Source organism: Prionailurus bengalensis, chromosome A2 (genome assembly GCF_016509475.1).
Source record: "Prionailurus bengalensis isolate Pbe53 chromosome A2, Fcat_Pben_1.1_paternal_pri, whole genome shotgun sequence".
Classification (NCBI taxonomy): domain Eukaryota; kingdom Metazoa; phylum Chordata; class Mammalia; order Carnivora; family Felidae; genus Prionailurus; species Prionailurus bengalensis.
In genome coordinates, this window is record NC_057348.1 from 5,446,774 (window position 1) to 5,471,711 (window position 24,938).

At 56.6% G+C, this 24,938-nt stretch overlaps 2 protein-coding genes across 7 annotated transcripts in view; one reads left to right on the plus strand and one right to left on the minus strand.

The window, feature by feature from the left end:
* The first annotated feature begins 59 nt into the window (after positions 1–59).
* MYO1F (myosin IF) overlaps positions 60–24,938 on the plus strand; it is a 33,017-nt gene continuing 8,138 nt past the window's right edge. The window contains exons 1-19 of the mRNA XM_043586409.1: positions 60–181; positions 9,004–9,141; positions 9,589–9,678; positions 9,761–9,855; positions 10,299–10,386; positions 10,500–10,589; positions 13,692–13,823; positions 13,981–14,112; positions 14,321–14,453; positions 14,629–14,825; positions 15,518–15,598; positions 15,722–15,808; positions 16,586–16,672; positions 17,378–17,545; positions 18,239–18,324; positions 20,986–21,067; positions 22,411–22,517; positions 23,033–23,131; positions 23,232–23,376. Of these exons, the coding sequence (XP_043442344.1) occupies positions 179–181; positions 9,004–9,141; positions 9,589–9,678; positions 9,761–9,855; positions 10,299–10,386; positions 10,500–10,589; positions 13,692–13,823; positions 13,981–14,112; positions 14,321–14,453; positions 14,629–14,825; positions 15,518–15,598; positions 15,722–15,808; positions 16,586–16,672; positions 17,378–17,545; positions 18,239–18,324; positions 20,986–21,067; positions 22,411–22,517; positions 23,033–23,131; positions 23,232–23,376 (2,040 nt within the window). The 5' untranslated portion in view covers positions 60–178. The remainder of the gene's footprint in view (positions 182–9,003; positions 9,142–9,588; positions 9,679–9,760; positions 9,856–10,298; positions 10,387–10,499; positions 10,590–13,691; positions 13,824–13,980; positions 14,113–14,320; positions 14,454–14,628; positions 14,826–15,517; positions 15,599–15,721; positions 15,809–16,585; positions 16,673–17,377; positions 17,546–18,238; positions 18,325–20,985; positions 21,068–22,410; positions 22,518–23,032; positions 23,132–23,231; positions 23,377–24,938) is intronic.
* On the minus strand, positions 1,022–24,885 carry LOC122486809 (proline-rich proteoglycan 2-like). 6 transcript variants are annotated; one of them, XR_006298232.1, is made up of 5 exons: positions 24,840–24,885; positions 21,614–21,770; positions 10,751–10,973; positions 8,147–8,348; positions 1,022–2,187 (listed from the first exon to the last, which is right to left on the minus strand). XR_006298232.1 is itself a non-coding variant. In XM_043586410.1 (2 exons), the coding sequence occupies exons 1-2, from the start codon at positions 2,720–2,722 to the stop codon at positions 1,598–1,600; spliced, it is 681 nt and encodes a 226-aa protein (XP_043442345.1). In that variant the 5' UTR covers positions 2,723–5,209; the 3' UTR covers positions 1,022–1,597. The 6 variants fall into 6 exon arrangements, 1 of the variants encoding a protein (XP_043442345.1); XR_006298230.1 differs by lacking the exon at positions 24,840–24,885 and adding an exon at positions 24,381–24,721; XR_006298231.1 differs by lacking the exon at positions 24,840–24,885 and adding an exon at positions 24,381–24,721 and having other exon boundaries at positions 10,728–10,973.

Genomic DNA, 24,938 nt, shown 5'->3' on the forward strand with positions numbered 1-24,938 from the left:
GCAGAGGCCCCTCCCGCCAAAGGAAGTGGGAGGGGGGGCTGTTGTAAGAGGAACTAGGCTAGGAGTCCGGTACAGGAGCAGGAGCAGGGCCATGCCCGAGCCGCCCCCCAGAACGCCCTGAGCCTGGACCCCCGCCACGACCCATTCGGGCGCTCCCCAGGGGTGGCACACCTTCACCATGGTAAGTCCTTCAAGGCCGGGCCCTCGAGTACAGGGGTGGGGAGCAACCACCCAGGTGGAGGTGCCCCAGGGCCACCATCAGAAGGTGGGGCCAGGGGGAGGGGCACAGAGGACCCTTTGGGGGGGTCCCTCTCTGCAGCTCAGATGCCCCAGCATCCTTCACCAGGGTCCAAGTTCACATCGGGTGGTGCCAGGATGCCAGAATGGTGATAGGGGACCAAGGAGGGAGCAGTAACAAAGGACAGAGGATGACCCTGAGGGACCACACAGTATCTGCAGGGGACAAGGACATACCCCTTTGTCAGGGCTTAGAGAGCCAGTTTCCAGCTCATCTTGGTCCCTCATCTTCCTGTGTGGCCTTGGGCAAGCCACTTCCCCTCTCTGGGCCTCAGTTCCCACACATGTCATATTTGGAAGTCAGTGGTGATAGGGAAGGTGTTCCGGGAAACTCTCCGAACTTCAGAGGGTCTGCGGGCTCGGCCACTTTGAGTCCACAGCTGTGGCCAGAAGCTGTGTCCAGTGGGCAATGGGGGGCAGTGATGGTGTCGTGGCAGTGTGCCTGCATGTCTGGCTATAGCGATCACAGAAACAGGAGGCGGTGAGGCCCGGCAGGGCCACACCACTCCCGGAAGCCTTCCAAGCAAGTATGGCAGGGGACACCCTGCCGCCAGCCGCGTCACCACCTGGTGAGGCTGAGGTCTGGCGATGACTGCGGTGACAGGGTTCAGGAGACCGTCACTATCGTGGGTCTAGACCCAGCAGCCTCCTAACACACACGTAAAGAGAGAGCCCAGGCTGGCTCTAAGATGTGCCCCCACCGCTCCACGTATCTGCAAACCACTTCGACTTTCATTTTTTGTCACTCTGTCAACGACAGCATGTGGCTGGGACAGTCACCCAGCCAGCCGCAGCAGGCACCTGACCAAGGTGTAGGCAGGGTGGTGGGCCAGACGGCAGGGACTGCGTCCGTCTGGGAGAGAGCCCCTCCTCGTTTCAGAAAGCCCGCGACGAACCGGGGGTCACTGGCCGAGGACCCCTCTGGGTGGCTCACCCACCAAAGTGGGAGCTTAGAGCCCCGGGCTTGGGATGGGAATTCCTCGAAGAAGGAGCCAAGCCAGGAAGGCTCGGGCGCTCGGATGGGGAGACGGAGATCAAAAGAACACAGGAAATGATTTGCTACTTGAAAGAAATCCACCCCCTCGCAAGGAAGCTGTACAAAATGCTTAGTCAATGGTTTGCTCTCCTGGCGGGTTGCGGGAAGGGAGAAGCTCAACCCAAGAGGACCACGGAGGGGAAAACAGAGGGCAGACCCCATCCACGAGGCCAAAACTTCCATCCAGGGGTGCCGACTGCTTCCTGGGGGGTGGGGCGATGAGTGCCAGGAAGAGTGTGGAAAGAGTCAACGGAGCAGTGTTCATCAAGTGCTTCCCCAAGCCACGCGCTGTGCCCTCGATGCAGTCCCCGTGGGCGATGCCCATTCATTGCTGTCGTTAGTGATGGCAGCCGGGGGAGGCGACTCTCGGTTGCTGTTGAATGATGGGCGGTGGGTGCCCGGTGGGGGTGGGGGGATGATGGTGGCCATCGCCCACAGTCGTCGCAAGTTGGCGGTAACTGTGAGTCCCGTGGGCGCGTGTCGGCAGGGGCGATGGTTGCCGCCTGCCAGCCGGTGTTGATCTGTGGTTGGTGGCTGGTCGTCTTCAGGGCTGATCCGTGGAATGACGGTAGTCGGTGGCCGCTCTTGCCCCGAGTGGGGCGGTGATGGCAGCACTTTTGGCTGTTGGCCGTCCGTTGCTGATTTTTGACGACCGCCCTGGCAACAGTGGTGTGGGAACGGCGGCCCTAGTGGAGGTTGGTCGTGTGTGGCCGTGGACGGCCAGTGCTGTGGGCGTGGCAGCAGCGGTGGCCGTGGCGGTGGCGACGGTAGGGAACTTGGCGGGACCCGTTCCCTGTTCTGTGTGACGTTGACGGTGGGTGCCATGATTGAGGTTATTGGCAGTTTTTGTTTGACTGTGAGGGCAAAGGGGGTGAAGGCAGGAGCAGGTTATTCTCGGGGATGGTGATTCAGTGAGGGTGACGGTGGTTGTTTCTAAAGTACAGACATAAAGCTGTACGTTATGTGGCTGCCGAGTCCACAGGCAGCAGCCGCGGGGATGGACAGAAGTGGCCAGGGGCCCAAGAGAGAGTTCGGGTGGAAGACTGCAGAAGGACAAGAGTCCCCACCTGTCCCCAGAGGAGAAGGGCCTCCAGCTAGGCCAAATGGACACCGAGAGCCCTCCCCCCAAGGGAAGGGGGACCTCAAGAGCCTTTGGAGGCGAGCATGCTGTTTGCACGGTGCAGGGATGCAGGGTGTGGCCCCAGAACCCCACCAAGTTTGGGGGAGGACAGGACCAAGGCTCCAGGGACACACCAGGGGCTGTGGCTGGGGGACTGTGCTGCATGGCAATGTCATACCTCCTCCCTGCTGGCGACCACAGCTCACAGGACCCCAACGAGGAAGGAAATGGCTGTTTCGTTGTTCTCTCCTGTCTGAGGCTCTTCTCATCACCGCCCAGGAGCAGGGAGGCCAGAGCAGTTAGGGCGAGTTGCAAAAGCTCCCTCATCCAGCCCTTCCTCCTGGCCTTGTGCCCTGAGCCCGGGGGGACTGGCCAGCTCGAGCCTGCCCCTGCCCCTGGCAGTGGTGAGAAAGGCTAGTGGGTCTGCTTCACACCCTTGGCCTCGCTGAATCCGTGCAGCTAGCCGCCCCGTGAGGTCAGTGTTCCCATTGTCCAGATGAGACAACGGAGGCAGGGAGATTAGGTGAATTGCCGCACGACCCAAAAGCGGCAGGGGATTTCAACCCCGTGACTCCTGAGGTCACGCTTTTAACAGCCCCCTTGACCTGCGATCTCTTGCTCCCCCCTACCCGATGAGGGGCTGTGAGGGTCTGGGGGTGCCTTCCCCGCCCCGTGCCCCAGGCCGCCCATCCCTCCAGACTCATTTGGGCCTAGAACGTCCATGCCAAAGAAGCTGGAAGCTATGCTCCCCAAGCCGTCCACCTTAGACTGGGGGGAGTCTCTCTGAAGAACCTCCCACCTCCCCCCCAGCCCGGACTCTCTTTCACAAGAGCCCCATCGGGTTGAGTCATACTTAGCTTGTGGTCAACTATGACCGCAACCTCTCCATTGCACCCCCACCCCCAAAGAAGGGACTTAGAAACACACTTGGTCCACGGAGACTTGGGAGCCACAGAGAGACGGGCACCCGTGACACAGGGCAAGCGACAGTCTCATCCCAGTGGTGTTTCACCCATTCATTCACTGACTCAACAAGCATCTGTGGGCCAGCTCCCATATCCTGTGTCAATCGCTGATCACTTCCTCTACATGCTCCTGGGTCGCCAGCTGCCATTTTCCGAGGCATCTAGTGTATTTCTTCTCTGCACTGGCTCATTTACTCCCCTCAGACAACCCACGGAGGAGGTTTGTTATGGAACCCATTTTACGGAGGGGAAAACTGAGGCTTGGAGCCGTGAAGTGGGCTCCCCAGGCCTCGCACCCACCTGGTCCCACGCCAAAATTCTTGACCGTCCTTCCACACGCTGTACTCACCTGAGCAAAACCCTCTCTTCCTCCACTACAAACAACCCACAGATTTGTCACCGCGGGGGGCGGAGGGGGAGGCGGGCAGGAGTGGATCTGGGGGTTTCCAGTGCCCAGGGCAGGACACAGAGGGGGAAAATGTCAGTGGCTGCAAGAGGCAGAGGACCACTCAGCTGGATGGGGGAAGACGGAAGGGACAGGAAGAGGAACCAAGTCCTTGGGGCCAAGAGAGCCAGACACAGCCAGCATCAGGGCCTCTGACCTCAGAGCAAGGAAATGGTCTCGGGTCTCGCTCGGCCCAGCTTGAGGGGCCCAGGAGCCCAGAGACCAGGTTAACCCACTGGGGAAACCCTGGTCAGGACCAACCTTGTCTCTGATCTGAAAACACCGACCCCGGCCGCCTCTGACCCGGACTGGGCTAAGGGTAGCAGACAGCCTCTCCAGTCCTCTTCAAGGTCCTCCCTTCCTGCTGTGTGGCCCTGGGGAGGACAGCTAACCTTTCTGTGCTGTAGTTTCCTCTTCCACAAAGCGGGCCCGGTCATAGTACTGACCTCAGCATGTGCAGGACGGCTCAGTGAGATCGTTCACGGAAAAAGCCTAGCCCACAGTGCGGCACACGGTAAACCCCAGTGGGGTGTTCACTATTGTTTCCATAGTTACCACCCAAAACCCCACTCCTCAGAGGTCTTCAGAGAGAGGTTCTGCTTCCTGTACCCCCCGTACCTCCCTACCCACTCACTTCCCCACCCACTGCTGGCTCAGAGAAAGAGTAGGCCTCCCCCCAGCTCCACCTGTGGCCCCTGAATGACACCAGTCCGTGAATAATACCCCTTTGCTCCCTGATTTCATCCTCTCTCCTCACCAACGCACTCGGGTCTCCCCATCTTCAAAATGGGAAACATGCCCGCTGACCCCACGGCTCCCCACAGCCTCTTGCCCTCTTCCCCTTCTCAGCCAGACTGTCTGAGAGCCGTCCTCACTCCCCCGTCTACACCTCCTGACCTCCCAATCTGACTGCTGAATGAGGTCACCAGCACTCTCCAGGGGGCCCCCCTGTCTCCGGTGAGCTTGGGCACTCTTCAGTAGCATGACTCCCTGTTTCTGCCAACTCGCCCTTGTCATCTCCGGGTCTCCCCCGCCCCGGCTGCCTCCAACCTCCCAGCTAACGCCCTGCTCAGCCCCTGTCGTAGGCACCCTCTCTGACCCCCGCACAATGCAGCTGGCACAACTCTGTCCTCCCCACTGCCCTGCCCACAGCACCCCGGGGTTCCTAACGCATCACGGCCAGCACCCCCTTCTTACAACAAACATCATGGCAGGCCCCCCCCTTGAAGCCCTGAAATGAAATTCACAGACAAGAGCGCCTGGGTGGCTCAGCCAGTTAGGCGTCCGACTCTTGATTTTGGCTCAGGTCACAATCTCACAGCTCGTGGGTTCGAGCCCCGCATTGGGTTCTGCACTGACCGTGCCGAGCCTGCTTGGGATCCTCTCTCCCCCTCTCTCTCTGCCCCTCCCCTGCTTGTGCTGGCCCTCTGTCAAAATAAATAAAGTTTAAAAAGTAAAGAAAAGAAATTCACAGACAGTGAAACACACTGACTCCCATCCTTCCAAAAGTAATTCACGTGAGGGACGCCTGGCTGGCTCAGGCAGTAGAGCATGTGACTCTTGATCTCAGCGTCATGAGTTCAAGCCCCACGTTGGGAGTGGAGCCTACTTAATCAAAAGTAAACAAATCATAATAATCAATGCGATCTCCTAGAATGCGAAGTCATTTGCACTCTCTATATGCACATAGAGAGGAAAAGTGCTCAGGCCAGTGGCCCACAGCCGAGCACCCGGAGCCACCAGGGATTCACACGGGGACCCAGGTCTATCTCAGTGAGCGGACGGCCCCACTCACAGGCTGATGTCAAGTGACATATCGGCCACGCTAACACCACAAGAGTTCGAGCCCCGCATCGGGCTCTGTGCTGACAGCTCAGAGCCTAGAGCCTGCTTGGGATTCTGGGTCTTCCTCTCTCTCTGCCCCTCCCCTGCTCACACTCTCTCTCTCTCAAAAATAAACATCAAGGTTTTTTTTTTTTCTTACTGCTGAACAAGTCTTAGTGAAATCTGAATGAAATTAAAATCCCCCTTGACACAGGATAGTTGCATTGCTGGAAGATGACGAGGCAAAAAAAAAAATACATCTATTTTCTGTCTATGCATAAGATAGAAGTTGGCTCTACATCCCAGTGGTTACTAACAGTTACATCGCGTGAATGAGCGTCTGGTGGGGAGCAGTGGGGGCTCTGATCAGGGCGATTATTTGTGTGCACATTGGTAGCTGCAGCCCGCTTACAATGCCAGCCAGTCTCCATCCCCGGGACAATCAAAAATGCTCCCCAATTCTTTTTTCATTTTTTAAGGTTCATTTATTTTTGAGAGACAGAGACAGCACACGTGAGCACAGCAGGGGCCGAGAGAGAGGGAGACAGAGGATGTGAAGCAGGCTCTGAGCTGTCAGCACAGAGCCCGATACGGGACTCAGTCTCACAAACCGTGAGATCATGACCTGAGCCAAAGTCGGACGCTTAACCGACTGAGCCACCCAGGCCGCCCCATTTGCTCCCACAACTCTTAAAGTGTCCCCAAGAGCAGCAGGGCCCTGCTGAGAACGCTCCAAGCTGCTGACGATGAAGTCTGAGTTCCTTGGCTTGGCATTCAAGGCCCTTCAGCACCTGGCCCTGGTTGACCTCCCCTCCATTCATCCAAGCGCTGCCTCACTTTTCCACTCGTTCTTTCAAAAGAGCCCCGAGGCCGGGTTCAGCCCGGCATTTGCCCGAGCCCCTGCCCTCGGGAGCTTCCACACCCGAAGATGTGGCCAGTGTGCAGGATGTCCAGAGCGGGGACAGGGCTGTGGTGAGGGACACCCGGGGAGCTGCGGGGATCCTCAGCGTGGCCTGGGGTCAGGGAGGCCTTCTCACAGGAAATGTCACCTGAGCCAAGTGTGAAGGCACCCACCAGGCAGGAAGGATGCTCTGAGCAGAGGCCTGGGCATCAGCACAGCTTGGAGGCACTGAGGTTAGGGACCAAAGGAGGTTTACCCGGGGTGGGGGGGTGGGCGGGAGGGGGGCCAGGTCACCAGCATGCAGTAGGTGCACCAGAATCCTTCGTGGACCAGATGGATGGGAGAGTGACAGGGAGCCACAGACAGGTTTTCAGCCGCAGAGCAGAGCGGGGAGACCAGACGTGCCATATGAAACTCCCACTCTGACCACTGACCTCAGGCTGGAAGCAGCGAGGGGGGTTCAAGCCCAAAGCACCGCCCCCCCCCCCGCACTCCCTCCTCCGCTCTCAGCTCCTGCTTTTCTGCACCCCGGCCTGGATGCTTCGCCCCCCCTGCTGCGGCTTTTCTCCCAGCTCCTGAGCAAAGCCCTTCTCGAACTCAAGTCCCACCCAAACAGCCCCTGGGGCCCAGCCACTCGTGTGTGGATGCAAGCGCTTTGCTCTCAGGCGGAGCCCAGGGTGGAATCCCACACCCCTGGAAACAATGTAGCTATGTCCATAGTCAAGCCTCAGGCACTTGCCAAGCCTCTGTCCCTAGAGCCCCCTGAGCTGCCGTGAGGGTGGCGGGCTTTGCCCCTGGCCTCCCAGCTTCGGCCCGTCCTAGGTGCTTGGAGAATGTCAGTTCTGCCCCCGGGCCCGTCCTCACAACCGCGTGGGTTGCAGAGGAGCACGGGGCCCCTCGCGCCACTCGGGTTTTGGCACCCCAGAGCAGTTCCTCCGTCACATCAGCCTTGAAAGTGAGCATGCTGCGGCCATTTTACGGATGGGGCCACTGAGGCTCAGAGCGGTGTTGGATCACCCAGCCAGGATTAGAGCCCAGATCTACCCCCCACCAAGAACCGGGCTCGTTTACTGCCTGTGGCATCCATCGGTGAACCCCGCTCTGGCTGATGGCATGTCCAGGATCTGACCTCGCACTTCCCCTGCGCAGGAACCCCCCAGTGTCCCCAGGAGAGACTGTGGCCCCTCACCCACCTCTGCCCTACAGCGGCCACACGACAGTGACCCTCCTGCTTGATCCCTTCCTGCGTCTCCCCTCTCCCTTCCCTGGAACCTGCCTGGCAAAGCACGGGTCCTCTTTGAAGACTTGATTTTGATTCCCAGCATCCTTTGCTCTTGGGGTTCCCCCGCCTCCCCCCGCCGCCAAATCTGGATTTCTTTCTCTGCCCTCGTTCCTTGTTCCTCCATCGGGTCATTCCTGCCAGAGCTGAGAAAGGGCTCCCCAGGCCCTGCCCTCCAAGAGTTCCTGGTCTGGGCATGAGGGGCTTCCTGGAGGAAGGGGGCATCTTATCCAGGCATGAGCACACCTGCCGGGGAAGCTCCAGGCCGCCATCACTCACCGGTCTGCCAGACTCCTCCACGGCAGGGGTACGCTGACCCTCGAGTGCACCTGAGACAGCCAGTATGTTTAAGTGTCCAAGGCACCGGATGAGTTCAGTCAGGCTGAAAAGGGAAAACGTTCCAGGCAGGCTTCCTGGAGGAGGGGTCTTTTGGGGGAGCCTCTATCTGAGTCCTCTCCCTGGGGCTGAAAGAAAGTCTCACCTGATTGAAAAAAAAAAAAAAAACTGAGGAAGGAAATGAGAAGGGAAAGCTGTGGGGGCGGAGGAGCAGGCTCATGGCTGGGCACAGAGGGCAGAGGTCACGGATGTGACAGGCTAGCGTGCATGACCATGAGAGAGGAGGAGGAGAGTGGGAGGAAGGAGGCCACCTAGGGGTCTAAGGGGTGGGCAGCGGGTCAAATGCCCTGGAGAAGTCAGGGACTCAGCCTGGGCCTGGGGCGGGAGAGGGGGCTGGAGAAGCGAGGGGCAGGAAGTCTGAAGAAGTGAGAAGGAGGGCGAGGCCCCCGCCCCCCTGCCCAGCAAGCCTCCCCCCACTCCCGACTTCCCCCCTGCCACAGCTGCCTGGCACCAGGGTTCCCTCCATGACAGTGCGACACCAGGTGGAGGGACTGAGAACAGAGCCCCCCTCCTTGGGGGCAGGAGCCTGCTCTCGACCTCGCCCGCCTCTCCTGGTGTCCCCGAAGTGGGGAAGGACGCAGGCAGGTGGCCGAGGTGCAGAGTCAGAAGCTGGTGACGGAGGCCAGCCGGGCGGGGGGGCACGGAGGCGTCACACCCCCCTCCCCACCCCCCTGCCCCCCACCCCCCCGCCGCGTCCCCTCTGCAGGGGCTCACCCCCGCCTGGCCACCCCCCACCCCAGGGCAGCAAGGAGCGCTTCCACTGGCAGAGCCACAACGTGAAGCAGAGCGGCGTGGACGACATGGTGCTGTTGCCGCAGATCACCGAGGACGCCATCGTGGGCAACCTCCGCAAGCGCTTCATGGACGACTACATCTTTGTACCCTGGGCCCCGGCCGGGGGCAGGCAGAAGACGGCGACAAGGGCGGGAGGGTGACCGACCGGCAGGCGGACGGAGGAGGGGTGGGAAGAGTGGCAGGGGGACGGCAGCACAGAGGGGACCGACAGACGCCAGGGCAAACGATCAGAGCGGGGGGATGGGCTGGGAGCGCGCCGGGTCGGGGGAGGGGACACAGGCCGCGACAGCGGGGCTCTGGCCCCCACCCACTACCCCCTCTGCCCTGGGTAGCTCAGCCGCAGCGCGTCTCCCCTTTCCGGACCCAGGCCTGTCTTCCCCCGGGTCCCAGAGCACGTCTCCGTAGCCCCATCTCTTCCTCTGAGCAAGGGGGCTCTGGAGGCCACAGGGGCTTAGGATTAAGGGACAGGGGCGCAGGGGGAGCCAAGCCAGCCCGGCCACTGCACCGCCCTTAACCACACCACACCCCAGACCTACATCGGCTCTGTGCTCATCTCCGTAAACCCCTTCAAGCAGATGCCTTACTTCACCGACCGCGAGATCGACCTCTACCAGGGCGCGGTGAGGCTGGGGCCGGTGGGGGAGGTGCAGCCCAGGACCCCTGGCCCCCAGCGCCACGCTCAGGCCTGACCTTCTCCCCCAGGCTCAGTACGAGAATCCCCCGCACATCTATGCCCTCACGGACAACATGTACCGGAACATGCTCATTGACTGTGAGAACCAGTGTGTCATCATCAGGTACGGGGGGGACGGCGGGGGGGGGGGGGGGCGGGGGACGGCGGTGCCCATAACCTTCCTGCCCAGGCCCCACAACAGCCTCACCAGCCCCGAGGAGGTTTGCTCAGAGCTCCTGATCCAAACAGACCTTGCTGTCCCTCCTTGCCCCTGGTCCCGCTTCACTTTGTCACCAGCTGACCCAGGATATGTTTATTTATTCATTATGTTATTGTCTGTCGCGCATTCTAAATGTCAGCTCTGAGACGGCAGGGCTGTTTCTCTGTTTTTTCACCTATTGCTTCCCCGGAATCTGATATGATGCCTGGCACACGGTAGGGAACGAACGAACGAATGAATGAATGAATGAGCAGGCACCAGAAAGGGTACTTATTCCCCCCCAACCCCCCTCCCTGCTGGCTGCTGATCATTCTCTCCCTCACCCACCCCCCCCACCCCACCCCCAGTGGAGAGAGTGGAGCAGGGAAGACCGTGGCAGCCAAATACATCATGGGCTACATCTCCAAGGTCTCCGGCGGGGGCCAGAAGGTCCAGGTGAGGGGAGAGTGGAAGGATGGGCCGGGTCTCCCCACGTGCACAGTAATGAACCCCCAGGACCGCCTACCTCATCCTGACCTCTTCCCACCTCCACCCGCCTCTGCCCGCAGCACGTGAAGGATATCATCCTGCAGTCAAACCCACTGCTAGAGGCCTTCGGCAATGCCAAGACCGTGCGCAACAACAATTCCAGCCGCTTCGTGAGTCCGCGGCCCTGCTTTGGAGCAAGGGCTCCCTCCGCACACGCACACGCACACGCACACGCACACGCACACGCACACGCACACGCACACGCACACGCACACGCACACGTGTATTCCCAGCAATAGAGGAACTACCTGCTCCTGGATGGGAGACTCACTTCCTGCCTACGGTCCATCTGAAAAAGATTCCCCCGTCAGCTGAACTGTAGTGGCCTTGACTTCCTTGACTTGTCTGTGTAACATTCTTCCATATTTCCTTGGCTGCAATCATGCTACGTCCGTTCCTGTTCACATTTCAGTTCGCGATTTATTCTCTCATCCGTTGTTTCTTTTAACAAATCGTTCTTGGGCTTCTTCCCTCCGTCAGGTGTCACGCTGAGCCTAACAGAAGGCAGAATAGGTCAACGGATCTGGAGTTATGGTCTGATTCTATCACTATTTACATTTGTGGGTTGGACCAAAAAAAAAAAAAAAAAAAAACAGTGTAACTTCCATAAAATGGAGATGGTGTTAATATCCATCTGACAGATCTCAATAATTCCTGCATATGAAAATGATTTAATAAATTCCATATGCTAATACAATTTATTTTATTCCCCTAAATATTATTAATTGTATTTTCTCTAACATTCTTTTTTAAGATTTTTTAATTTGGGGAGAGGGTGCCTGGGTGGCTCGGTTAAGCATCTGACTCTGGATTTCGGCCCAGGTCATGATCTCACAGTTCGTGAGTTCGAGCCCTGCAACAGACTCTGTGCTGACAGCTCAGAGCTCACTTGGGTTGTCTCTCTCTGTCCAGCCCCCTCATCTCTCTCTCAAAATAAATATTTTTTTTTTTTAAATCGTTTGGCTGGGGCACCTGGGTGGCTCAGTCAGTTGAGCATCCGACTTCAGCTCAGGTCATGATCTCGCAGTTCACGAGTTCAAGCCCCGAGTCAGGTTCTGTGCTAACAGCTCAGAGCCTGGAGCCTGCTCTGGATTCTGTGTCTCCCCCTCTCCCTGCCCCTCCCCTGCTTGTGCTCTCTCTCTCTCAAAAGGAAATAAACATGAAAACATTTTTTTTAATAAAAATAAAATAAAATATAAATCTTATGGCTTAGGATTTTTTAAATGAAGATTTTTTTTTTAATTTTAAGCAATCTCTACATCCAACATGGGGCTCGATCTCACAACCCCAAGATCAAGAGTTGCACGCTCTTCCAAATGAGCCAGCCAAGCGCCCCTATTTTCTAACATTTTTATCATGTAATTATATTTGAAGTATTTTCCTCAACGTTTATTATTAAAAATCTCAAATACACAGAAAAATGGGGAGAATTGCGTAGCGAACACCTGCTGCCCACCTCCCAGGTTCTGTTGTTAACATTTTGCTATACTTGCTTTATCATGTCTCCATCCATTCATTTTTTTTTTTTTTAAGTAAGCTCCACACTCAATGCGGGGCTTGAACTCATGATCTGAGATTAAGAGTCACGTGCTCCATCGACTGAGCCTGCCAGGCGCCCCCGTTCATCTTTTTTTTTTTTTGACGAGCTACAAAGTAAACTGCAGACACCATACTTTCTGCTCCCCCCTCCACACGTCAGCACGCAGATCATTAATGATAAGCCAATATAAATTTCCAGTGCTCTTCCATTTCATTTGTTTATCTATTTAGAAGGGGTGGGGGAGAGAGAAAGAGAGAACAAGCATGGGAAGGACAGAGAGAGAATCCCAAGCAGGCTCCGCACTGTCAGTGTGGAGCCCGATACAGGCCTCAAACTCACAAACCACGAGCTCATGACCTGAGCTGAAACCAAGAGTCTGACGCTTAACCGACTGAGCCATACAGGCGCCCCAATTTCTTTTATTTTTTTTTCTTTGATTTCTTTCAAAGTAAAATTTGCATATAGCAGAACACATTAAAGCGGATCATGCACAGAGTTTGGAAAAATGTGTGCATCTGTACAACCACAGCCCTATCAACATACAGAACATCACCATCATCACTCCAGAAAGTTCCCCCCCCTTTTTCGGTCAGTCTCTGTTCCCACCTCACCCCAGAAGCAACCACTCCTCTGGGTCTTTTTTTTTTTTTAACAAGAGATTAGTTTCGACTGTTCTAGAACTTTATACAACTGGAAATCGCACCGTATGTGTTTTCAAAGTACTGATACACACAAAAACATGGCTGAACCTCAAGAACACAATCATGTTTTATTTTGCATATAATATTATGTAATATATATGTTATAGATACATAAGAACACAATTATGTTTTATATGGCATATTATATTATGTATATGTTATATATGTTATATATTATGTGTTATAGATATATATATATACATATATATGTACATATATATACATATATATAATATATAGAGATATGTATATTACATATATAAGAATGCAATGTTTTATATTGCATATTATGTAATATAGGTTATGTGTTATATATGTCATATATTACATATGGTATATATTATACATATGTGTAGATATATTACATCATATGTTACATATATTACAATATTACTTAGTATACCACAGAACAGAATGGGTATATGTCACGTATTACAGGTGTCTGGGTAGCGCTATGATGTAATGTGTATCATCATTGCATGGAAGCGACAGAAAGGAGAAGTAAGGGGGCTTCTCTGCCCTCCAACCTTTGCCCAGAGTAGAACCCAGGGGTTGGCAGAGGCCAAAGAAGGGGCTGTGCAGCCCTTGCTCTGGGCTCAGGGACAACACGGGAGAGACACCCAGGATCACTGAAACTAGCAACATCCCCCAGGAACATGGAGGCCTCTGTGTTGTGATAGAAGACCTGGGAAACTGGTCAATAAAGTGAGGTACTTCTATGTGCCTGGCACAGGGCTGGATGCCCAGGTGTGGACTTGAGTCAGCCGAGAAGGAGCAGCTTAAACAAAGGCGGGAGGGAAGGAGCCGATGCAAAGTCAGTAAGCGGGAGTGGAGAGCAGAGTTGAGGTCACATGGGCAAGAGGGTTCAAGAGGCCAGGCTCCTAAGGCCCATCCTCAACTCCTCCCCCACCCCTCCCCCACCGGCACCGCCGGGACCCCGGGGGTCTAACGTGTGTCTCTCTCGGCTTCAGGGCAAGTACTTTGAGATCCAGTTCAGCCGCGGCGGGGAGCCAGATGGGGGCAAGATCTCCAACTTCCTGCTAGAGAAATCCCGTGTGGTCATGCAGAACGAAAACGAGAGGAACTTCCACATCTATTACCAGGTGCTGGGAAAGGGGCCGTGAGATTGGGGCAGGGGGAGAGCCCGAGGGGAGATGGTGGGGGAGGGCCGGTGCCCAGGAGCCCGTGACAGTGAGGACTGGGGGGTCACGGGGGCTGCGCAGTCCCACGTCAGATGCATGAGCATTGCTCACCCCCCAGCTGCTGGAAGGAGCCTCCCAGGAGCAGCGGCAGAACCTGGGGCTCATGACCCCCGAGTACTATTACTACCTCCAGTCGGACACCTACAAGGTGGATGGCACCGATGACCGGAGTGACTTCAGTGAGACTCTGGTGAGCAGTGACCACCACACTAGGAAACCGAGGCCCAGAGAGGGGCAGGGACTTGCCTCAAGTCACACAGCAAGCGGGTGAAACAGGCAGGACAGGGATCCCGGTGTCCTGACTCCGTGCTGTGGCCCCAGAAGCCTAACTAACCCAGGAGGGCAGGGCGGAGAGGTGGGGATCCGTGGCACAGGCCCTGTCCCTGTTGTGCCCGCAGAATGCCATGCAGGTCATTGGGATCCCACCCAACGTCCAGCAGCTGGTCCTACAGCTTGTGGCCGGGATCTTGCACTTGGGAAACATCAGCTTCTGTGAAGACGGGAATTACGCCCGGGTGGAGAGTGTGGACCGTGAGTGTGGGTTCCGGGGACGGTGGGGCGGAGGCGTGAACTGCTTCCTCCTAGTTCGACCCCGGGAGGGTCAGAGCCCACGAGGCCAGCATCTGAGTCACTGGGCAAAATGGGGAGTGCCCGAAGCATCGCAGGAGGCCCAAGAGCTTAACTGGCTGCCCCCTCCGCCCGGCAGTGCTGGCCTTTCCCGCCTACCTGCTGGGCATCGACAGCGGGCGGCTGCAGGAGAAGCTGACCAGCCGCAAGATGGACAGCCGCTGGGGCGGGCGCAGCGAGTCCATCGATGTGACCCTCAACGTGGAGCAGGCGGCCTACACCCGCGACGCCCTGGCCAAAGGGCTCTATGCCCGGCTCTTCGACTTTCTCGTGGAGGTAAGAGGCGCCGGGGCCAGGCAGGGGGAGAGGCGCTGCCCCAGAGCAACCTGGGCTTGGACCAACCAAGTGGGGAAGGCAGGTTTGACTGTCACCAGCCATCAGAGGCATCAAGCAGGGACAGGAGCCAGTCGGATGGATGACGTGGGCGGAGGCTCCTCCTGGCCGAGCCCAGGAGGGAGGGGGCTGCTGGAACCATCCAGGCCTGCACTGTGGGGGTGGAGACGGGTGGGGGCATCTGAGAGGCACGAGGGGTCTATCAGAAGGACAAAGTGATGGACTGGATGGGAGCGACAGGAACAGGACGTGTCAAGGCCAGGAATGGTGACAATACTGTAGTAGCCAACATTATATGACACTTAGTCTATGCCAGGTACGGTTCTCAGTGTTCCTACATGCACCAATTTAATTCCTGTATAAAGCCCTGCAGGGTAGTTGCCATTATTAGCCCATTTTAACGATGAGAAAATAGAGGTGCAGAATGGTCAAGGGCCAAAGCCAGTTCGCAAGGTAGGAACCCGGATGTTCTGACACCTGGGTTTCTCATGGCTGGGGGGGGGGGGGGGTGCCGCACACAGAGCTGGAGAAGGCAGGAGAGGAACAGGCATGAGGGGACATAGCCTGTGAACGCGGCTAGGAGCGCAAGAGAGCGGCACGCTGGCACTCACCTGCTGTCCCCACCCACATTACAGGCCATCAACCGTGCTATGCAGAAGCCCCAGGAGGAATACAGTATTGGTGTGCTTGACATCTATGGCTTCGAGATCTTCCAGGTTCGGCCTCTGCTCCCCACCCCCCTACCCCCCCCCCCCCCCCCGCGCCTTGGCTGGCCCAGTGGTCCCAGGAGCCTCCAGCATCAGGCCCCTGAAGGCAGCACCCTTTGCCTCCCTTGGCAGAAAAATGGCTTCGAGCAGTTCTGCATCAACTTTGTCAACGAGAAGCTGCAGCAAATCTTTATCGAACTCACCCTGAAAGCCGAGCAGGTGGCCAGGGGCCAGGGGACACTGGGGGTGGGGGCGGGACCATGAAGGTTGCCAAGGAACCAGGGGACCCTCCCCCCTCCAGCCCCCATTCCCACCTCTCTCTCTGCTGAGCTGTCCAGCCCCCCCCCCCCATTGAAATCTCCTTTGGAAGAGGTTTTCTGCCTCTTTAACGTTCACAAGGGCTGGGGAACAGCCTCCTTGTCCGTTCCTCCAACGATTATCTATTGAGAACCTGCTGTGTGCCAGAGACTGTTTGCAGTGCTGGGAAGACTGCCGTGCAGGAGATGAACAAAAATCCCTGCTGTTTTCATCCTGCCCATCCTGCAGAAGCAGAGCCTGAGACAAGGATTCAGGGCAAATATCAGGCGAGGAGAGAGGAAGTGAAAGACTCACTTAAAAAAAAGGGGGGGGGGCAGAATAGGATATGATGACGAGTGGGTTATGCTGCAGGCAATTGGGGCCAATTTCTGCTGAGCCCTGGGGGACACTGTAGCGCAGACCTCAGAGGCGGTCCACCCCAGGAGCCACGGAGCCAGGATATTTATGAACCGGCTCCTGTCTGTCTGTGGCTAAGGGCTGCCAGGGGGAGAAGTTCCAGCCTGCCTCACACAGGGCCACAGACTTTGTTACTGGAGACGGCCCTACGTGGTGAGATGGGGAGATATGGGAACACCCACCACACCTCCTTCACCCACCTTGTGAAGCATGCGTTCTAGAAACATACACACCCCCTGCCCAGACACCCATCTCCACCCCCACCCCCTGTGCCTCCCCCAGGAGGAGTACGTACAGGAAGGCATCCGCTGGACCCCCATCCAGTATTTCAACAACAAAATCGTCTGCGACCTCATTGAAAACAAGCTGGTGAGGACTGGGTCAGCTTTGCGGGTCCGGGTCTTGCCGGGCCTGGAGCCAGGCCTGGGAGAGGGGAGGGGGGATTCGGGCCCCCTGCTCCCCGCTGGGGGACAGATGGAGCACACTGAAATATCCCATCAGCCACCTCATCCACTCTGCCCACCTGCTTGCATTTCACTTGTTCACTCAACAAACCTTCTGCCCCAGGGGCCCTGGGGGGCTCAGTCGGTTAAGCATCTGACTCTTGATTTCAGCTCAGGTCATGATGTCACAGTTCATGAGTTTGAGCCCCATGTGCTCTGTGCTGACGGTGTGGAGCCTGCTTGGGATTCTCTCTCCCTTTTCTCTCTCTCTCTCTCTCTCTCTCTCTCGCTCTCGCTCTCTCTCTCTCTCTCCCCCAAAATAAATAAACTTTAAAAACAAAACAAAACACCTTCCCCATGGCAACCTGCTCAGAGACAGAGGAAGGGGTCAGGCTGACAGGTCCCCCACCAGGTCATCCCAGTCTGGGAGAACGGGCGAGGATCCCTGGTGGGGTTCCTCACCCCGTCCTGCCCCCCCAGCTAGCTTCCACAGCCACTCCCCACCCCCCCCCCCCACTTTTGCTCTTGTATGTGGAAGCCCCGCCTCCTCCACTCCCTCCGCGATCAGGGGAGCCGGATGGGGGCAGGGCCCCGCCAGGCTGAGCCACCCGCCCGCCTCCCCGACCCGCAGAGCCCCCCGGGCATCATGAGCGTCCTGGACGACGTGTGCGCCACCATGCACGCCACGGGCGGCGGCGCCGACCAGACCCTGCTCCAGAAGCTGCAGGCAGCAGTGGGCACCCACGAGCACTTCAACAGCTGGAGCTCGGGCTTCGTCATCCACCACTACGCGGGCAAGGTGCGCGGTGCCCCGCCCCCGGCCGGCCACAGCCTCCCAGCCCCCTGGTGAAAGGAGCCTGCAGGGAACCCCGGTCAGAGCTGCAGAACTCCAGCGACCCCTTCTCCACCCCTCCCACGCACCCCCAGGAACTGGCCTGGGTCCCCCACCGTGTTCCTTCAGCCAGACCTGCAGAAACCCACTGGCCCCCCGACCAAGGTCACAGCTCTCCTTACTCCCAGCGCAGCTCCCACTAACAGGGCGGAAACTCCCTCCCATTGACCCCACGTTGTGCACCAGACCCTCCCCCCCAATCTGAGCTGCAAACCCCACCAACCCCTGACCCAGGACACGGCCTTCCAACTCAAACTCTAAGGCCTACGCGGCAAGCCGCTACCCTCCAAAATGGGCTGGAGCCCCCTCCGGACCCCTACCCAAGACTCTAGAAATCCGCTGGCCTCTGACCCTGGCCACGGCCTTCCACCCCGCAATTGACAGGACTACAGACTCTCCCACTGACCTTCGGTGGTCAGCGGACACCCCCAGGGACCCCCCTGCCCAGGCTGGAGCCCCCTGCCCCTTATTGTGAACTATAGGTACCCCCCGATCCTGTCAGCCCAGAGCAGGCCCCCACAGCACCCCTGACCGCCCGGGCTGTAAGCAGCACCCCTCAGGTCTCGGCCCCGCATTCCCCCCAACCCTGTCTCCCTCCAGGTCTCCTACGATGTTAACGGCTTCTGCGAGAGGAACCGGGACGTCCTGTTCTCTGACCTCATAGAGCTGATGCAGACCAGTGAGCAGTGAGTGACCTCCGGGGACACATCCTCCTAGGGATTGTGGGGAGGCTGGGGACCACTCTGTCTTCCCCAGAGCTCCCATCACGCCGCAGACTCTGTGAGTGTGGCTGTCCACAGGGACGGTGTTTCTAGTGGCTGGTTAGCCCCCCGAGGCCCACAGGAAGAAGTGAGGAAAGCCCTCAGAGCTCCTGCTGGCCCATCCAGTGCTCCCCTGCGCCAACCCAATCCACGTGGGGTGTGGACGTTTTCCCCGGTTACACCGTGAGAACACAGCACGCCCTGCATTTTTCCGTGTTAACGCATATGGACCCATGGCTCCCATCTCCCTGACCGAAGCTGCATGCCGGCGTCCATGTTTTGCCTTTTTAACCTCAAAACTTTGTCCAGGCTCTGCTGTGTGCCAGGCACGATTTGAACCTGTGGGGACGGAGGACCGGACAGGTCGGAGAACACGGCTGCTCTCACTGAGTGGAGAGCCACGCGAGGAGACAGGTGTTGAACTAGGGGAAAAAAAAGGCAAATAGAATATAGTGTCGCATGAGAGTCGTAAGGCAGTGGTCCGTAAAAGGCTGAAATTATGGCTCCTGAACACCCTTGGAGCTGCCTACAAATGCGGCACCTCAGACCCCACCCCACACCCACTAAATCAGAATCTGCGTTTCAACGTGACGCCCCTGATGCCTCCTCGAGAGCCACGTGCACATTTGAACTTGAGATCCAATGATCTAGACCGGCACTGTCCCTCGTACCCCACATCCACGTAGAATCCGAGCTACACGCATCATGACTTTCAAACAGCTGTGTCCAGGTACAACTTGCATGCCATTAAATGCACTCGCCTCGAGAAGGGATTTTTAGCCAGCGCACAGGATTGTACAACCACGACCCCTACCCGTCTGGGAACATCTGCATCACACCAGAAAGATCCCTCGTGCCAAACTGCACCCAAACCTTATTCCCAGTATGTGTGCAATTTTAAATTCCCTAGTGCACACTGAAAAAGTAGAAAGGTGGGGGCGCCTGGGTGGCTCAGTCGGTGAAGCGTCTGACTCTTGATTTCGGCTCAGGTCATGATCTCGAGGTTCGTGAGTTCGAGCCCCATGTCGGGCTCTGTGCTGATGGCTCAGAGCCTGGAGCCTGCTTGGGATTCTGTCTCTACTCCTCCCTGGCTCTCTCGCTCTCTCTCTCTCTCTCAAAATAAATAAACTTAAAATAAATTAATTAAAGTAAAAATCAAATAAATATGGAAAGTAAAAAAGGTGGACAGGTGACATTAAAAAATATTTTCTTAAGCCCAACATACCCCAAATATCATTTCAACATATAATCCATATAAAAATGATCCATGAATGAGTATGAATTAATTATGAATGGATGAACTACACCCTCTTTCCCCATATTGTGGTACTCTGTGAAATATTTTATGGATTTAACACTCACAGCGCATCATGATTTAGACAGGCCGGGTCTCAAGGGCCTCGAGAACCACAGGTGACCAGGGGCCGCCATATTGGAAAGGACAGAGCGGTCATTCTCAAAGTAGGGTTCCTGGGCCAGCAGCAGCAGTATCGGCTGGAAACTCGCTAGAAATTATCGGGCCCCAGCCCAGATGTGTGAATGAGAAACTCAAGAGGGATGAGGTGGGGCCCAGCCATCCGTATTTTAACAAGCTCTCCTGGTCATTCCGGTATCCACTGGAGCAAGCATTGAAAAGGAAAACTAAGGTGATAAAGGGCTGGAGATTGTGGTAGGCGTCACTCTTTTTTTTCTTTTTTTACCTTCTTTTAGTTCCCTTTTTTTTTAAGTTTATTTATTTATTTTGAGAGAGAGAGTGAGCAGTGGAGGGACAGAGAGAGAGGGAGAGAGAGAATCCCAAGCAGGCTCTGCACTGTCAGCGCTGAGCCCCATGCGGGGCTCGAACGCACGAACCTTGAGATCATGACCTGAGCTGAAGTCAAGAGTCAGACGCTCAACCGGCGCCCCTCACTTTCTTTTACTTTCTAATCGTGATAAAATACACACAATATAAAATTTACCTTTTCACCGTTCGGAACCGAACAGTTCGGTGGCCTTAAGGCACATTCACAACGTCGGGCAACCATCCCTACTCTCTAATTCCAGGGCGTTTTCATCTTCCCAAATATGTACCGATCGAGCAGTCCACTCATCCCGGGCTGTGATGGTCAGGGAAGGTCCCCCGGAGATGAGGGAGAGAATTGTGAATGTGCCAGGGCGTCTAACCAATCCCCTGCTGAGGGGCGATGTGACTGTGCCCATCATGGCGACCACAGGCAGGGTCACAGCAGCAGGCTCCCTTGTCTGTGGCTCTTTGCACACGCACGTGAGCCTGTGCGTGTAGGATCGTTCCTGAAAGGGGACCTGCCCCTGTTGCCGGAGATGCCGCATCCCTTGATAGGTGTTCGTACTTAATTTAACTTTGTTCTGTTTTAGTTGCTACCCGGGCCAAGCGTGGTCACCGAGGCAGAAGGAACAGGTGCAAACAAATCAAACCAAAAGGACAAAAGCAACTCCCCGGTTCTCAGCATTACACCCCCCACACTCAGGGAGAACTACGCTTTGCAGCGCGTCCTCTAGGTCACGGGCGTCTAGGTAGCCTCCCCTCTGGGAGAGGGCACCTCTAATTCCCCTGTGCCCCCTGCCCAGGGCCTTCCTCCGCATGCTGTTTCCTGAGAAGCTGGATGTAGACAAGAAGGGCCGCCCCAGCACCGCCGGCTCCAAGATCAAGGTGGGTCCCGGGGCAGGAGAGGAGGAGCTGGGCCCGGGGAGGGCTGGGGACAGTTCTCCACTCATCCCAGCCTCTGTCTCTCCTGCGTCCTGGGGCCTCTGCCCCTCTCTCAGGCACCCTCTGTCCAGCAGGGTCTTCTTCCAACTCTGGGGGTGGGGGGGGGGTTCTACCAGCTTCCTTGATGTCCCCCTGCCTCCCTAAATCCAAACTGAACTGTCCATCATCTTAAAAATGTTTTGCCCTTTTGGCTATGTGCCACTTGGATTTTGGGGGAAAATACGTAAAGTGGACCATCTTAACCACTGCTAAGTGCGTAGCTCAGGGACATCGAGCACACTCACACTGGGCCACCATGCCTACCTACCATCCGTCCCCAGGACTTTTTCATCTTCCCAAACTGAGACTCTGTCCCCATGGAGCACTGACTCCCCGCCCCCTGCCTCAACCCCCGACGCCCACTATCTTTTCTGTCCTGTGGACGGGACTCCTCTAGGGACCTCCCGTGAGTGGAATCAGGCAGGACGTGTCCTTCTGTGTCTGGCTTACCTCACTCAGCGTAACGTCCTCCAGGTTCGTCCCTGTTGTAGCTGGGGTCAGGACAGCCTTTCTTTTTAAGGCTGAAGAATCTTCCAGTGTACGAATGGGCCACATTCTTCCAATCCACTCCTCCGTGGATGGACACTCGGTTGCTTTCACCTTTTACCTAGTGAATAGTGCTACGATCAACTGGGTGGCCCATCCTGAAAACATTTTAATGACCATGCCTTGGGCACTTACTACTGGCAGCAAATGCGGGGACGCTTTCCGTGCATGGGACTAACCCCACCCGGGGGACGGGTGGACCAAGGCTCAGAGAAGCACCGTCACTGGCCCCGATCACACAGCAGAGGACTCTCATGCCGCTCCCTCCAGTCCCCCCGCCTGGGACGATTTCCTTTCTAGTCTCCTCCAAGGGACTAAAATGCACAAGGCTGGCCTCTCGGGTACACACACGTGATTCCCTACTCCCGGAGGACCGGCTCCCCGAAGGACAGGCAGAAATGTTCCGTGCACATGTTCTGAGTGCTCAGCTAGCCACCCGCAAATGTTTGCTGAGCACTTGTGATGTACCAGATTGAGCGTTGAGTGCTGTGAACGCGAGAGCTCCTCGTCTGAGGTTGTCAGCCCTGCACGGGGTGTGCTAATGGAGGCATGCACAGACCAGGGACACCTGACCCCGTGGTGCACTGGGAGCCAGCCCCCACTTAGTGCGTCTCTGCCTCTTGGGTCTGTATCCAGGCTGGGAGGAGAGAGGGTCCGAGGGTCCCATTGCTCCACCGCCCCCACCTTCTCCTCCGCCTCAGAAACAAGCCAATGACCTGGTGGCCACGCTAAAAAGATGTACACCCCACTACATCCGCTGCATCAAGCCCAACGAGACCAAGAAGCCCCGCGACTGGGAGGAGAGCAGGTGACTACTCTGGACCCATCCACACTTCCTGTGCCCCCAGACGGACCCCTCCCTCCAGAACCCGCCCAGGGTCATGGGACTCATCCCAAGACTAACCAGGGCTGACCCCTAGGACCAGTGCAAACCTCCTCAGGGCCCCGGGTTTATACCTACTACTGACCACGACCATCCAGACTGCAGGGATGACCCCAGACTGAGTGCAGGATGACCCAGGAACTAGCACAGTCCCCTCAGTCCCCAAACCCTAGGACGCACCCCTAGGATGAACTCTGGAACTGACCACAGAACTGTCACAGACCCCTCCCTCCCCAGAAGCTGGGTCCCCACCCCCACAGGACTGACTCCCAGGCTGACCCCTGGCACCGGCACTGAAGTCACCCCCCCCCCACTGCCCCCGGCACGAATCCAGACCCACTGGGCCCCACGTCTGCTCCTTCCAGCCCTGCCCAGCAGCACCCACCCACTCCCAGGACCAGGAGTACCCTGCTGGGGACTCAAAGTGCCTTCCCCTTTAGGGTCAAGCACCAGGTGGAGTACCTGGGCCTGAAGGAGAACATCAGAGTACGCCGGGCTGGCTTTGCCTACCGTCGCCAATTCTCCAAGTTCCTGCAGAGGTGAGGTGCCCCCGCCCACCCCTGGCCCGAACTGCCACCCCGCAGAATATCCACCAGCGGGGACGTGGACTCCAAACCCTCCCACGTCCTCTGCCTCCAGGTACGCCATCCTGACCCCGGAGACGTGGCCACAGTGGCGTGGGGATGAACGTCAGGGGGTCCAGCACCTGCTTCGGGCAGTCAACATGGATCCAGACCAGTACCAGATGGGGAGCACCAAGGTCTTTGTCAAGAACCCTGAGTCGGTGAGTGTGAGAGGCAGACAGACTTCTCCGTCTGGAAAGCGAGGGGAGGAGAAGCCCCCCGTGCAGGACTGGGGTGAGGATTAGACAAAACGGGAAGTCTCCTGCCCAGTGTGTGGCACATAGCAGGTGCTCAGAAAAACCGGAATTAGCTGGACGGTCCTCTGGTGGCCAGGAGGCAGGTAGGGACACACGTGGCCACCTGTGGTGACAAGCCCCTTGTGAGGGAGAAGAACTTTCTATCCTTCTTCTCTTTCTGCTTTCTTCCTTTTTAACTAAGTTCTATTTCTTTAACGTTTATTTATTTACTTTTGAGAGAGAGAGCACGAGGGGGGAGGGGCAGAGGGAGAGGGAGAATCCCAAGCAGCCTCCGCACAGTCAGCCCAGAGCCCGATGCGGGGCTCGAACCCACGAACCGTGAGATCATGACCTGAGCCGAAACCAAGAGTCGGACGCTTAACCGGCTGAGCCACCCAGGCGCCCCTTAACTAATTTCTTTCTGTACCTTCTCTTAGCCTGCTTTCTCTGTCCTCTTCCTTCATTGCTTCATGGACACGTGGAGTCCCTGGGCTGGAGACTCGTGTCAAAGTGGCGGTTGGCTTATCCCAAGACCTGCCCCAGGCCCCGATCTGTCAAAGAAAACCCTCGTTCTGTACGCTCCAGTGCAGAAATAACCCCTCCAGCACCTTATCGGCCGCTCTCAGCCTTTTCTCAAAAGGTCGGGAGCACCACCTAGCGCACGGGGCCTCTGCCTTCAGGGGAGAAACAAAGTGACGACGACAAAGCTGTCTTGGGGACCTACCGGATAGCATTGCGACTCTAGTGAACAGCGCTGTATTATATACTGGCAGGTAGATCTTCAGGGTTCTCACCACAAAAGAAATGGTAACTATGTTATGCGTGGAGGTACCAGCTGATCTACAGCGGTCACCATTCTGCAATATATACATGTATCCAGTCAACTCCTGTACGCCTGAAATTTACACAATGTCTCGCGTCAGTTATACCTCAGCAAAGCTGGACAGGGGTAGTTGTTTTTTAAAAAGCAACAATGACAGGGCGCCCAGGTGGCTCAGTTAGGCATCTTGACTTCGGCTCGGGTCATGATCTCGCGGTTCGTGAGTTCGAGCCCCGCGTCGGGTGTAGAGATTACTTAAAGATATAAGTGTAAAGGGGCAGCTGGGTGGCTCAGCTGGTTAAGCATCAGAGTCTCGATTCTGGTGCAGGTCACGACCTCACTGTTCGTGCGATGGAGCCCCGCGTTGGGCTCTGCGCTGACAGTGCAGAGCCTGCTGGGGATTCTCTCTCTCTGTCTCACCCCCTTCCATGTGTTTTCTCTCTCAAAACAAATAAATAAAACAAAAAAAAAATGAAGTAAAGTAAAATCTTAAAAAATATGTAAGTAAATAAATAGATAGATAGATAGATACATACATACATACATACATACATACATAGATAAAAACCTGGGTGGCCCAGTAGGTCGAGCGTCCGACTTCAGCTCAGGTCGTGATCTCGCAGTCCGTGAACTTGAGCCCCGCATCGGGCTCTGTGCTGACAGTTCA

What these genes read in the sequence shown, in the direction of transcription:
- LOC122486809 (XM_043586410.1), bottom strand. Translation starts at nt 2,722, where the DNA reads ATGAGAAGAGCCTCAGACAGGAGAGAACAACGAAACAGCCATTTCCTT. An exon ending in TGGTCGCCAGCAGGGAGGAG is followed by an intron (nt 2,188 to 2,631) that starts GTATGACATTGC and finishes TTGCCCTCACAG; the next exon opens with TCAAACAAAAACTGCCAATA.